The sequence below is a fragment of the Oratosquilla oratoria genome, chromosome 7 (assembly GCF_046742065.1).
Source record: "Oratosquilla oratoria isolate Oo_2021 chromosome 7, ASM4674206v1, whole genome shotgun sequence".
In the NCBI taxonomy this organism is placed as follows: domain Eukaryota; kingdom Metazoa; phylum Arthropoda; class Malacostraca; order Stomatopoda; family Squillidae; genus Oratosquilla; species Oratosquilla oratoria.
In genome coordinates, this window is record NC_134783.1 from 8069254 (window position 1) to 8083787 (window position 14534).

At 39.9% G+C, this 14534-nt stretch overlaps 1 protein-coding gene across 3 annotated transcripts in view; it reads left to right on the plus strand.

Annotated features, from left to right (window-relative positions):
- LOC143026984 (transmembrane protein 42) overlaps window positions 1–14534 on the plus strand; it is a 52421-nt gene that overhangs the window by 22045 nt on the left and 15842 nt on the right. For all 3 annotated transcript variants that reach the window (XM_076187787.1, XM_076187785.1, XM_076187786.1), the window contains exon 2: window positions 1330–1542. In XM_076187787.1, coding sequence (XP_076043902.1) covers window positions 1369–1542 — 174 coding nt within the window. In that variant the 5' untranslated portion in view covers window positions 1330–1368. The remainder of the gene's footprint in view (window positions 1–1329; window positions 1543–14534) is intronic.

The following is a 14534-nucleotide window of genomic DNA, read 5'->3' on the forward strand; positions in this document are numbered from 1 at the left end:
CCGAAACGTGCGGTCTGACTAATCGCCGACCAAACGTAAACAATGACGGTTTTTACTGACAGGCACAATTTTATATAGAAATTTAGCATATGGTTGCATTATTTGACCTATTTTCTTTAAGATGTGTGATTTCCATGTAATTTGATCATAGAATTACATTTCTATCCTCTGCAAAATTACCCATCACAGCTATGAATACCATCAAATTACATGAAAATCACACATTTTAAAGAAGATAGTTTGAATAATTCAACTATATGCAAGCTATTACACTAATAACACAATAGTAACAAACTTAGTAGTGTAGTTTGATCCATACCACCAGTGATCATAGATAGCGGGCAGGACGAATCGTAGCTGTGGTCCGTAATATTACGGAGGATAAAAACGTAACTTCTCTTTGATCAAATTACATGAAAATCACACATTTTAAAGAAAATAGTTCAAATAATTCAACTATATGTCTATTACACTAATAACATAATATTAAGAAACTTAATAGAGTGAAGTTTGATCCATACCGCCAGTGATAGATATGATGGCGGGATGGATGTTGACGTTGTTATCCGATAATCCGACCCGATAAAAATAAAACTAATCAGTACCACCGATTTCTCAGCTCTACCGTAACACGCTGCCTTTATTTTGGTATTAGAATAATCTGCGAGACTAGTAGTTTTCGTTTATTTTGGTTAGTTGCCAAAACACTGAATTTATTTAGCTCATTTTTTACGCTGAAACATAAACCAATTTTACTGCTGAATGCAAGCCGCCATGTTTATCTTATGTTTTTATGTACCGACATGTAACTGATGATGTAATTGTTTGAAATTTACTACGATCGTAGTGAATACACTTGCATAACATTTGTATGAATGAAATTTCTGGCGGTATGTAAATTTGGCTGTTTGCATGGCGTGCGCATAAAATGACGCGCTATTGTGCTTGTCATCGACGGTGGCGCCTCTGGTGGTGTTTGACCTACCCACTCCAGACCATGCCCAGGATCTCTCTGTGTCAGTTTTGACTGTTTCCCCAGCTTTTCACAGTAGGTGAGCTGAGTACCAGCAACTGTTCCCCCTGGTTTTCATTGTCTTTTTTCTCATTATCATCCTTTTAATACAACTGCTTCTGTTGTACTACAACAAATACTAACTATATAGAAACATACCCTTATTCTTTATTCTTTCACCTGCCCAGCTATTTTATTCATCATGTAACCTTCTCTCCAAGGAAGATATTAACAAAAGACTTGATATGGAATGTATTGACATTTAACTTGTCAATAATTGTTTTTATAAAAGAATACATATATTTTTTTATTTACAGATTTTGTAAGAGAAGATACTCTTTCCAAATGGCCCAAGCATGAAGGGACAGATTTATGCTGTATCATCTGGGCTTTTAGCAGCATTAGCAAGTCTGTGTGGCAAATATGCTGTTGCCAGTAGTGAAGCACATGAGCTCTGTCTTGACTTGCTTGCTTATTGGTATGAGGACAATGAGGATGAATACCACCTGAGCTCACAGCTTTGTCAAAATGTAAGTTATCTCTTAAAAAATCTACATATGATAATCAGCTCTCAGAGAGGGTAAATTAATTTTAGAATACATTTCTTATTTTACTTGAACATTCATTGTATAAAACACTACTTATTCCCATATAGCCTGTAGTCAGGATTTGGTTTCTTAAGTGCTTCATATTGAAATACTGAGGTGGGAGGAGTGGTTGAATGGTTCTTTTGGTTTGAGTTAGTGGTTTGACTCAACCACCCTTCTTACTATATAAAGGGAAGGAAACCATTATTACATACATACATATGTACATTGTGAAAAATAATTAGGACCATTGTGTCAGTTAATGGGCATATTATCATACCAGATTTGCCAGTCCTTTAAATCTTTGACATTGCAGAAGTAGTAGAACATGTACAATATTAACTGTGACGGATAGATGTGTAAAGCTTTCATGTGTATTTTTTCAAGCCAGGGGTGTGCACAGTTGGAGAGGCTTAGTGTACTTGAGCCCCTGCCATTTTTCTTCATCATGTTAAAAGTGCCCATTTAGTCAGTAAACAGAACTGTATTTCTATAGAAGATATGTTACTAGCACTTGATTTTAACCTACTAATTCTGCTATTTTCTAATTGGTATATAACCTAAATGGCATTATAGGTTTTATTTTTAGATAATATGGGACTGCCAATTTTTTCAACTGAGGACTTGCTCATCTGAAAACATGTCCACATACTGGTTCTAGTGGATGATAATAATAAGAACAATAATTGTTGCCTTAAGTTTCACTAAGTGGAAAACCTTTTAGCCACACAGTGGCTGGCAACAGTCCTTAGGCCCTCCCAAAGATCTCTGGGAAGAATCTTTGGACTGTTATTAATGCTGTATTGGTGTGGGACTGTATCATTGTCACCAGCTAAAAGTAGTAGGAAAAGGGGAGCAGTTGCAGGTGATCAGCTCTTCATGTATTTACCTACTTGTGTGAAAAGGTGTAAAAAATACAGCTGAAAATCTATAGAGAGATCTTAGGCCCAGTCCAGGGACCAAGTGTCAACCCCTCAGGGGTGCACTCCCTGATGGTGGTAAGGAGTTTAATGGGTTTTCAAAACAGGTAGGTTTGAGGTTCATCTTGCAGGATCACCATAAGCAAATACTTGTTATTGTTCCCAGTAGTGGAAGTGGATAGTGATTAAAGGGAGCTTGTCATAATTAGCAAACCCAAAAATTTTAGAATATTATTGTAAGATTTATCCTTGTTTAACTAAATTTGGTTAGGCAAAGTTAGGTTAAGTTAATTAGGATATTTTACAGGAGGTTATAAAAGAATACAAGGTTGAATTTTATAGTAATATTTTCTAAATGCTGGGTTTGCTAATCTTGACAACATATGCTAATCTTGACCTAGGAGTAATCATCACCAAAGACATGTCCCCAGACAAGCAGATATACAAAATAGTCGGAGAAACCTACAAGCTACTAAGGTCAATAAAGATTACTTTTAATTACTTGGATGAGGTAATGATAAATAAAATACTAGTCACACTGATAAGACCAAGATTGGAGTACGCAGTACAAAAAAGAATATAAAAAAAATAGAAAGAATTCAAAGAGCAATGACAAAGATGGCCCCAACACTTTCAAAATTGACATATGAGCAAAGATTGTCTAAACTGGAACTACCAACCCTGGAACAAAGAATAAAAAGGCAATCTATTGGCAATTTACAGAATCATGAAAGGTATGGAAGTCCTTGACAGAGAAGACTTATTAAAGTGGGATAGAAGAAAAACAAGTGGACATGAAAAGAAACTCAAGAAGGATAGTTATAGAAAAGATCTGAAAAAAAAATCCTCAGAGACTGGTGGATGTCTGGAACAAATTGGATGAAACAATAGTGTGTGCAAACACCATACATTTTCATTTCAATTCATTGTAACATTTTATTCAACAAAATATTATACATTACATTTGCATGTTGAAGATGCACATATATACATACACCAGAGGACATGGAAAGAAAATAAAAAAACACAGCAACAGAAGAGATCTGAAGAAAAACCGTTTTCCACATAGAGTGGTGGACACTTGGAACCAACTGGACAATGAAATAATGTGCACAAAAACCATTCATGAGTTTAAGAGCAAACTAGACACTGCGAGATACAAAGGTGGGGCGCCACAAATGTAGCTCCCCTTTCCGCAAAATGCAACTAGGTAAATTAATATTTATATTTACAACTACATACATACATATACCAAGGCTTTTTCGCCCTTACAAGGGAGGTAGCCAAAAAGGAAAAGGCATAAAATCATTCCCACCCATTCCATCCCTGAATACACTCCACACCCCTCCACCCTCCCTCTTATCTTAGCACCTCCTGGATGACGGGTCATCCCTGCACCTTGTCCACTGCCCTGGGTCAGAAGCAGTGTCGCCAGACACAGCGCATCCACAACTAGGTAAATATGAATATGAATTTATTGAAAAGGAGAGAGCGGAAGCAATAGCTTATAAAATCCCTTCCCTTAATAGTTTATATATAAGTATTTAAGTATTTACAATATTTTTTCACAGAAAAGTAAATTTTATCACAAAGATAGTAATTGTATATACTTTTTTTTTTTTTTTTGTATCCAGTAGGGTCATCCAATATCTCCAATTTATATTTTGAGTCCATTTCCAGATTTTGTCTAGGTCTAAGTGTAATAATTCACAATCCTCCTCTTTTCTTTAGTATTTTTGTGTCATTTGTGAAGAAATTCATATAACACTCCACTCCTTCATCCATGTCATTTATATATATGGCAAACATGATTGGAGCCAATACCAAACCTTGCAGGACACCACTTATCATTTCTTCCTAATTCGAGTATTTGTCTCTAATTACTACCCTCATTTTTCTCACAGTCAGGAAGGGTTCCATCCATTCCAATAATTTTCCTTTAACCCATTCAACTCCGATGACAAGATGTCTTGTCATTTGGTCAAATAAAACAAAAAATCATAAAACACCAAAATGTTTGATCAAACACCAGAAAAATATGACGTCAGTCCTCGCTTCGCTACGAGCGAAGCGAGGACTGACGTAATATTTTTCTGGTGTTTGATCAAACATTTTGGTGTTTTATGATTTTTTGTTTTATTTGACCAAATGACAAGACATCTTGTCATCGGAGTTGAATGGGTTAATGTCACCTATTGATTCTATTTTTCTTAATAGTTTTTTGTGTGGTACTTTATCAAATGCTTTTTGTAGGTCTAGAAAGGCACAGTCTGCCTATCCATCCCTTTCTTGTATTATTTCTATTAATCTCGAATAGAAGCAGATCAGGTTTGTTATACATGATCTTCCTTTCCGTATATTCAGTATATTTTTTTCTTCCAGATGTTTGATAACTTTTTCACATATTTTTGCTATTGTGCTTGTTAGGGAGACTGGTCTGTAGTTGGTTGGATTTTTCTTGCTCCCTCCTTTATATATTGGTACAATATTTGCATTTTTCCAGTCCTGTGGTACCTCTCCTTCTCTGAGCGAGTATTTAATCATATTATATATTTTGTCTGTCAACTCCTCTATGCATTCTTTCAATATCCAGTTTGCAATTACATCCTGACCATGTATATATATATATATATATATATATATACATACATACATACATATACCAAGGCTTTTTCCCCCTTACAAGAGAGGTAGCCAAAAAGGGAAAGGGATAAAATCATTTCCACCCATTCCATCCCTGAATACACTCCACACCCCTCCACCCTCCCTCTTATCTGAGCACCTCCTGGATGACGGGTCATCCCTGCACCTTGTCCACTGCCCTGGGTCAGAAGCAGTGTTGCAAGACACAGCACATCCACAGCAAGGCGGCTTCATTAAATCGGCGACCCCCCCCCTCTCCTTCCCCCCATTGCATAAAAGGAGGGGACGGGGAGAAATCCCTTTGGGCTGTGTCAACTTTTGCTCACACATACTACCTCACCCCCCACCCCCCTGCCCATTCCACCTCATGCAATCACAACATCATCCATATACAACCATTCTCCATTTACCCCTGTCTTCTGTCCTCTCCCGTCCTTCCTCAACAGACATTCCCCTCTTCCTCAAAGCCCCCTTCACCCCATCCATCCACCTCATCCTAGGACGTCCCCTCATGTTCACTCCCTCCACATCTGCCTTCCATACCTCTTTTACTAGTCTTTCTTCACTCATTCTTTCCATGTGTCCAAACCATCCTAATATTCTTTCATCAACCCTATCTCCCAGCTCCTTTTCCACCCGTTCTCCTCCTCACCTCCTCATTTCTCACTCTATCTAGCCTAGTAACCCCCATCATACTTCTCAGACACCTCATCTCAAACACATTCAAACTCCTTCTCTCTTCCTCTTTTATGTTCCATGTTTCTGCCCCATACAGTGCTGTTGGCACAATCACTCCTTCATACAGTCTCCTCTTAGCATCCATTCCCAAATGTCTATTCCTCATTACACTCTTTAATCCACCAAGGCATTTAGTCGCTTCTCTCAATCTACATTCTACCTCCACCTTCACTCCACCTTTTCCTGCCACATTTGCACCCAAGTATCTAAAACTATCCACTTCCTCCAGTCGCTCTCCCTTAATGCTCACTTCCAGTCTACTGCCATTTTCACCCCTTGTACATCTCATCACCTTACTTTTACCCACATTTATCTTTAGCTTTCTTCTATCACATACTCTCCCAAACTCTGCCACCAACTTCCTCAATCCCTCCTCCGATCCTGCCACAAGCGCAGTGTCGTACCCAACAACAGCTGGTCACCTCCCACTTTTCTCCATTTTCTTTAACCATCTCCAATCCCTTGCCCACTACCCTTGCATTTACCTCTCGCACCACCCCATCCATGTATAAGTTGAACAGCCAGGGCGACATAACGCATCCTTGACGAAGTCCCACCTTTACCTCGAACCACTCACTCTCTCCATTTCCAATCCTGACACAAGCTCTACTACTCTCATAAAACTCTTGACAGCTCCCAGAAGCTTTCCTCCTATCCCGTATATCTGCATAACCTCCCACAGTGCCTTTCTGTCTACCCTATCTTAAGCCTTTTCCGGATCCATAAAAGCCAAAACAACATCCTTCCCCTTTCCTATAGCTTTCTCACATATCTGTCTTACCACAAAGATCTGATCTACACAACCTCTACCTGTCCTAAATCCACACTGTTCCTCACCAATTACTCCTTCTGTTCCTCTCCTAATCCTCTCAATCAAGATCCTCCCATAAGCCTTCCCAACTACACTTAACAAGCTAATCCCTCTGAAACTACTACATTTACACTTGTCCCCTTTTCCCTTGTAAAGAGGAACTATACAGGCACTCCTCCAGTCCTCCTGCACTCTACCCTCTCTCCAGCAAACATTAAATAACCTCACCAGCCAGTCCACCATCACTGTACCTCCCTTTTTCAGACATTTTGCATGGCATCCATCCAGACCAGGTGCCTTACCTGCTTTCATCATCTTAACAACTGCCTTCACCTCTTCCTTCCTTATTTCTCCTCCATTTTCCTCACTCATCATGGTCATTTTCTTCGCATTTCCCACTGCAGCTATCTTTCCTTCCCTATCCTCCATCACATTTAGCAACTCCCTAAAATATTCTGCCCATCTTCCCCTTACTGCCTTCTCTTCCATTATCATCTCTCCATCTGCACCTTTTACCTTTTCTTTTCTGCTTGATTCGCCTCCTCTTCCTCTCTTAATTTCTCTCCAAAACATCTTTTTATTACTTTCAAAATTTTCTGTCATACTCTTACCCCATTTCACATCTGCTCTCCTCTTTGCAACCTTTACCTTTCGCTTTACTTCTCTTTTCTTTTCTTTGTACTTCTCATATGACTCCCTCGTCCTATTTTGTAACCAATCTGTGAAAGCTCGCTTCTTCTCTTCTACAACCTTCTTTGTTTCCTCATCCCACCATTCACTACCCTTTCTTCTATTTCCCCCTGTCCTTCTTGTTCCACACACCATCCTTGCACACTTTATGACTCCCTCCTTGAACCATCCCCATTCCTCCTCCACACCCAGCTCTACTCTATCCTTTACTCCCTCCCACTCCTCCTTCAGCTTCTTTCCGTACTCCTTCTCCTTTTCCTTTTCATTCAAAGAGTTCACTCTAAGAACCTCCCTACCTTTTGTCCCTTTCCTCTTTCTCCATCTATCCTCCACTCTCAACTTACCTTCCACCAAAAAATGATCTGATATTCCCCCACCCTCTCCCCTTAGCACATGTACATCCTTAACTCTTCCTATCATAATCCTATTTACCACTACATAATCCATTAGCACTCTATCTACCACCCTTCCCTCCACCACCCTCTCCCATGTGTACTTATGCTTGACTTTCTTCCGAAACACTGTATTTGCTATCATCAACTCTCTTTCTAGACACATTTCCACCATCAACTCTCCACTACGATTCTTTCCTGGAACTCCACATTTCCCAACCACTCCATCAATTGGACCATTTCCTACCCTAGCATTCAGGTCCCCCAGTACTATTACATTGACATTTCTTCCTAAATCCTCTATGCACTCATTTAAATCTATCCAAAAGGCCTCCCTTTCTTCTACACTCTTCTCACTGCCAGGCCCATATGCACTTACAAAGACCCACATCTCCCTTCCCAGTTTCACCTTCATCCACATTATCCTTGAGGAAACCTCCTTCCACTCCACTACTCGTTTACCTATCTCTTCACTTACTAGAATAGCCACCCCTTCCCTCCCTCGCCCTCTCTTCACTCCTGACAACCTCCCACTTACACTCCCAAACTTACACTCACCCTTCCCTTTCAACTTAGTTTCACTCAAAGCCAACACATCCATCTTTCTTCTCACAAACATACTACCTATCTCTTCCCTTTTACTCTCATCTGTACCACATCCACGCACATTAAAAGACCCAAACCTTAGGGTGCTGGTCCGAGAACTTCCAGACCCTCTTATGCCTTCTCTTTTTTGTTTAGGAATGTGCCCTGTGGGGCTACAAGGAGAAGGATGCCTAGTCCCACTCCCCGTCCCTTTCTTCTCGCCTCTTACGATCCAAGTGGGAATACTTGGTGGCAGTATTCTTTTCCCCCACCACAGGGAATTCCCCCATCACAGAAAAAGAATGCTCAGAGAAATGGTACAGGAGAGCATAACGGAGGGACAGTCATAGTATAAAAGTGTCATCATTTCTCTATGAACAGAGTTTTCCTCTATCATAGACAAAATGATGTGTGGCTCTGGTCCATAGGGGCACCCCATGTAGTCCCTAAAGTATCAACTGCATGCGACTTTGCCACAATAACAAGCAGCCAATACTGTACTCTTAAAACCTAATAATAGTGGAACCATTGCTTACCTTTTCTGAAAATTATATGTGAACTGATCCAGCCATTTTGCCACAACATTGCTGACAATTAATCAGTCAATTGTTGTCTGAAGTGGCCCATACACGATCAACTACACTGCGCAATCTCACCGTCAACACTCCGAACCCACAACCAAATTGACCGTGTATGGGCGATATATCGCCCATACACGGTCAATCCAACTGTCAACTCAGAGTACTGACAACGAAACCGCGCAACACAATTGATCGTGTATGGGCTGCATGAGTTTCACTAAGTGGCTGGCAATGATCCTCAGAACCTCCCATAGATCTCTTATTTGGACTTATGTGTTGTAATGTGGGACTGTTCCTATGTCACCAGGTCAGAGTGGTGGAAACAAACTCAAAAAACAACAAAACTCAACCCTGGAATCTCTCCAGTTGAGGTAACAATCCTAAGCAATGACTTATTTGTGATTAAAGTTTACAGACCTTTGTATATATATATATATATATGTGTGTGTGTGTGTGTGTGTGTGTGTGTATATACTGTACTTAGTTTTCTTCCTAGTAACTATGGTAGTACCATACAGAAATGCCTGCTATGGAGGGTTTTCCATTAAAAAGTCTAATGTATCCCAGTATACTTATCAAGTTCTTTACAGGATTAAGATTTTTCTCATCAATATATTATTAGTATACTTTGGATGCTCTTCACTTCTATAGGGACCAATAATGGGTACCTGCATGAAATGGTTCTATGAGATAGATATCGGTCATCTCCCAGTCATCTGTCTGTAAACCATCAACATCTTTACTTCCGTTTAGAGGTGCAGCCCTGAAAGACTGATGCTTAGTCTTTGGACTGGGTCCTGGAACTTTCTTTGTCAACTTGGAATATTTCCTCCAACTCTTTCACACAAGGAGGTCTGACAACTGTTCCACAGTTCCAGACACCTTCAGGCCTCATTTTAGCCAACTAGCCTCAATCCCCAACCTGATCATGGGTGGAGACTTCAACGCCAAGTCGTCTGCCTGGTATGTCGACAACCCTGACACAGACAGAGGGCTTGATATACAGACTCAGTTTGACTCATTGACTATCATGAACAACACACATAATCATACACATATCCCACACCAAGCCCTCTACACTCCCTCCTCTCCTGATATCACCTTTTGCTCCCCCTGCCTAACCCCAACAACATCATGGAGAGTGGTCGGAACCCTTGGCTCTGACCACCTTCCAATCATCATCACCACCAAAACAAGATGCACCCCAGTTGGCCACAGACACACTTACACCAATTACAAGAGAGCTAACTGGGAAGCTTTTACTGAAGAGACAGAACAACATTTTGAAACACTTAACAGTACACCAATCACAAACATAAACAATGCTGTGCACACTTTTAATACAATCATACAAAATGCAGACAAGAGATACATCCCTAGAGGCAACAGAAAATCACACAACCCCAACTTCACACCAGAAATCCAAGGCCTCATCAGACAACGTGACACACTTAAACACGATACCCCCACACCTATCCCTCAAAACATAGCAGACCAAATACAAACACTAAACACTGTGATTGCCATTAAAATACATGAACAAAAAACACAAAATTGGCAAAACTTTATCAATACACTTGATCACAAAACAAACACCAGCAAATTGTACAAAACACTCAACAGCATTACACTATCCAACAGTAACACTACACGCTCTCATGCAGCAATAATCACAACAACAGATAATCTACCCTCAAACAGACAACAAGCAAACGCACTCATACGTCATTTTGCACAGACAAGCCATCTCACTTCTCACCCTGACGACTGACGCACCATTCGACGTAAGAAAAACTTTCCCACAGACTCAGACTATACACCCTTCATAGACAGTCAGACAAAACTCATAATACATAATCTCAAGCACTCATCTGCCTGTGGCCCTGATAACATAAGCAACATCCACCTAAAACACATTGGACCACAAGGTACACACGCACTCACAAACATTGCAAACTACAGCTATTCACACAACACTATACCCGACATCTGGAAGCATGGTAAAATAATCACCATTCCAAATCCGAACTAAGACCCAACAATCCCAACATCACACTGCCCAATCACACTTCTCTGCACCCCCTCTAAAGTCATTGAACGCCTAATACTTAAACTTGTCACACCACATATTCCCCTTGCTGACTCACAACACGGTTTTAGGCCACTACACTCCACAAACACTCTTCTGATAACCCTCACACAAAGAATTTTAGATGGCATCAATTCAGATAGGCCCCACCAAAGAACACTTCTTATAACATTAGACATTAGTAAAGCTTTTGATGCTATCCCCCACCACAACCTAACAAATAAAATATATAACACAGACATGCACAATAACACCAAAAGATGGCTGGCCAATTATCTGGCAGGTAGGAATGCTTACGTGTCATATAATGGCCAATCATCGCACATCAGAAACATTAAGAACGGAGTACCACAGGGCTCAGTTCTATCCCCCACACTATTTAATCTATACATGCATGACTTACCCACGCCAGACACCTCAGAAATACAAATCTCTTCCTACGCAGACGACATAACAATCACATGCACACATCGTAACACAGACAAAGCTGCAGAAATAATCCAGCCATACCTTGATACACTCAACACATGGTTCATCACAAACAGACTCAAAATAGCTCCAACCAAATCTACAGCAACACTTCTCACCAACTGGACAAAAGAACACAAATACATACCTCATCTCTACATCAACAACACTCTAATACCACACACAAACACACCGAAAATTCTTTGTGTAACATACGATACATCCATGTCTTTCAAACAACACATCACAAACATAAAAAACAAATGCACACCCAGACTTAACGCACTTAAGTCAATCACTGGAACAACATTTGGACAAAACAAAGAAACTATTATAACAATATACAAACAATGCATACGCTCAGTGATGAATTATGCGAGTCCTGCATGGGCTCCTAATCTCAGTGAGACACACCACAACACCCTTCAAATCATACAAAACAAAGCCCTAAAAAAAATTACAGGCTGCACAAATACAACACCTACAGACCATTTACACCATGAAACAAAAGTCCTCAAAGTCAAGGACCACCTCGACATGAGAGGCACACAAACACTTGCTGCAGCCACCACAAACACATCACACCCGCTACACTACATAGCAGAACACCCACACACACCAAGAAACATTAAAACAACACCCAAAGACCTTTATCACGCACAGATACTCTCTTCTCTTCCTCCACAACCACCAAATACCAGCCTCCGGAAACATATTCATAATCATATCACTCACCGCTCCATTAACACACTGAAAGACAACACACTGCTGCATGCCAGACCCCCTGATATCCACCCTTCTGAATCCTCTCTCCCACGAAAGGACAGAGTCCACTTGGCCAGACTGCGGTGCAGTCACCACCCAGCACTTCTAAGCTACCAGAAGAGGCTGGATGACCGCGTTGTGAACAGCTGCCCAGGATGTAACACTTCACCCCATACCATACAACACATAATGGAAGACTGCATTATACACAATCATGCATGCAAACAACACAACATACACTCTATAAAGGATTTGTGGGAAAACCCAGTTTCGGCTATGGCATTCCTTGGGGAGACGGGACTGCTCGGACAGACAGTCTAGGGAACGACAACAACAACAACTGGCAACTGTTCCCCTTCTACCACTATAAACCAGTAACATAGAAACAGCCCCACACTAATACATTGTAGACATTAGCTCAAAGTTTCTTTCCAGAAAGAAGGCCCAAGGACCATTGTCAGAGAGTGAAGCGTAAGGCAGCAATTATTATTATTCACTTCTGTATATCATACTTTTGTATTTGTATCATTGTGTTTGTATTGTATACTTCTCTATGTGTTTCATAAAGGGGTGAGCTAATATATGTGATGCCCCATTATTACACAGAAATTTCTCTTACTTCAAGGGAAAAAGGTAACTTGTTTGAAATTATCCCAAAGAAGGATTTTAGACCTGAGAACTTGGACTGATTCCTGAAAAATGTAAAATTTTAAAGAATGAAAACTCCCTAGTCAAAGAATGGATATCCTTCACCCACCCACTTGATACGCTGAGTATATGGCATTATTCCTCCTGGAACTTGGGTCCATTGGCATGACTGGGTCTAAGTAGACAAGCAGATAACCAGCAGCCAGTGCACGGTGAAATGTATCCTTTGAGACCCAAAACATGCAATAACTATGAAGCATGTAGCACTACTTTGTTCTCAATTTTTTTTTCTACTTTTGAAACTACTGCCAAGAATTAGGAAGTGTTAGTGTTGTTTATTTACATACTGGTAACTGTAGTACATAGGGAGGGTGCTACAAATGTGGGGTCCTATCTCTTTTTCTCCATCTACCACACCTTTTTAATTCATTTCTAATATTTTTCCAGGACCTTATGATGTCTTCCTGTCCCAAACCAAGACATCTTCTTTGTCAGTTGTGTTCACTCTTTTTAATGACCTGAATACTATGATCATGTCACTTTTTTATGGCAGATCAAATGTGTGTGTGTGTGTGTGTTTATGTGTTTATTTAACCTTTTCAATACCAGTTGAATATTCATGCGCACAACAGGTTGTCTGCATCATAATATGCACATTACAAAATATAAAGTTACTGCTGTTATACTTGTTCTCTTTCATTCTGAATAAATATGAAATCACAGAAAATGTGATCACACCTGTTCAAAGAATACTGGGGTCACTCAACTACAGCTACAAAATAAATATTATCAGGAAGCTGATGCTAACATCCTCGTAGACCCCATTCATGCCTCATGACACATATAGTCATCATCATTTTTGAGAGGTTAATTGTAATACACAGGAAAGAAGATAAATTCCTGGGATCCTATCTCTTTCTTTAGATATTCCTAGTTTTGAATTTGCTTGTAGTTTTAGCTTGAGCTCTATCATCGAAGATATTCCAGGAGTTTCCATCTATATGGAATTTTTTTTTTTTTTTTTTCCTCTTTTTATTTTTAATATCTTTAGATAAGTGGTCTTCTGTATTCAATTCCCATGACCATATTACTCAAACATTTATAACAACCAAACCAAGATTTCTTGTGTAACAATTTTATCTACTCCATCTTAGGACTTGGACACAATTAACAAGTCACTTCTTCCTTCTCTCAATGGTAGTAGTAATTGTGAGAGGTACCTTGACAAAGCCTTTCACTTGAGAACAGACATAACAGTTTTGGTGTATTTACCTTATTGTATTATACGTGAAGGGGAGCTATGCTCGTGGTGACCCGTTTTTGTATCTCGCAAGATCAAGTTTGTTCTTAAATTCTTGTATTGTGTTTGCACACACTATTTCTTCATCCAATTTATTCCATATATCTATCACTCTGTGTGGGAAGTTGTTCTTTTTCAGGTCTATTCTGTAGTTATCCTTTTTGAGTTTCATTGCATGTCCTCTTGTTTTTCCTGTCCCACTTTGATAAGTCCTCTCTATCAAGGCATTCTTTTCCTTTCATAATTCTGTAGATGGTTATTAGGTCCCCTCGTTCTCCTCTTTGTTCCAGGGTTGGCAGTTCCAG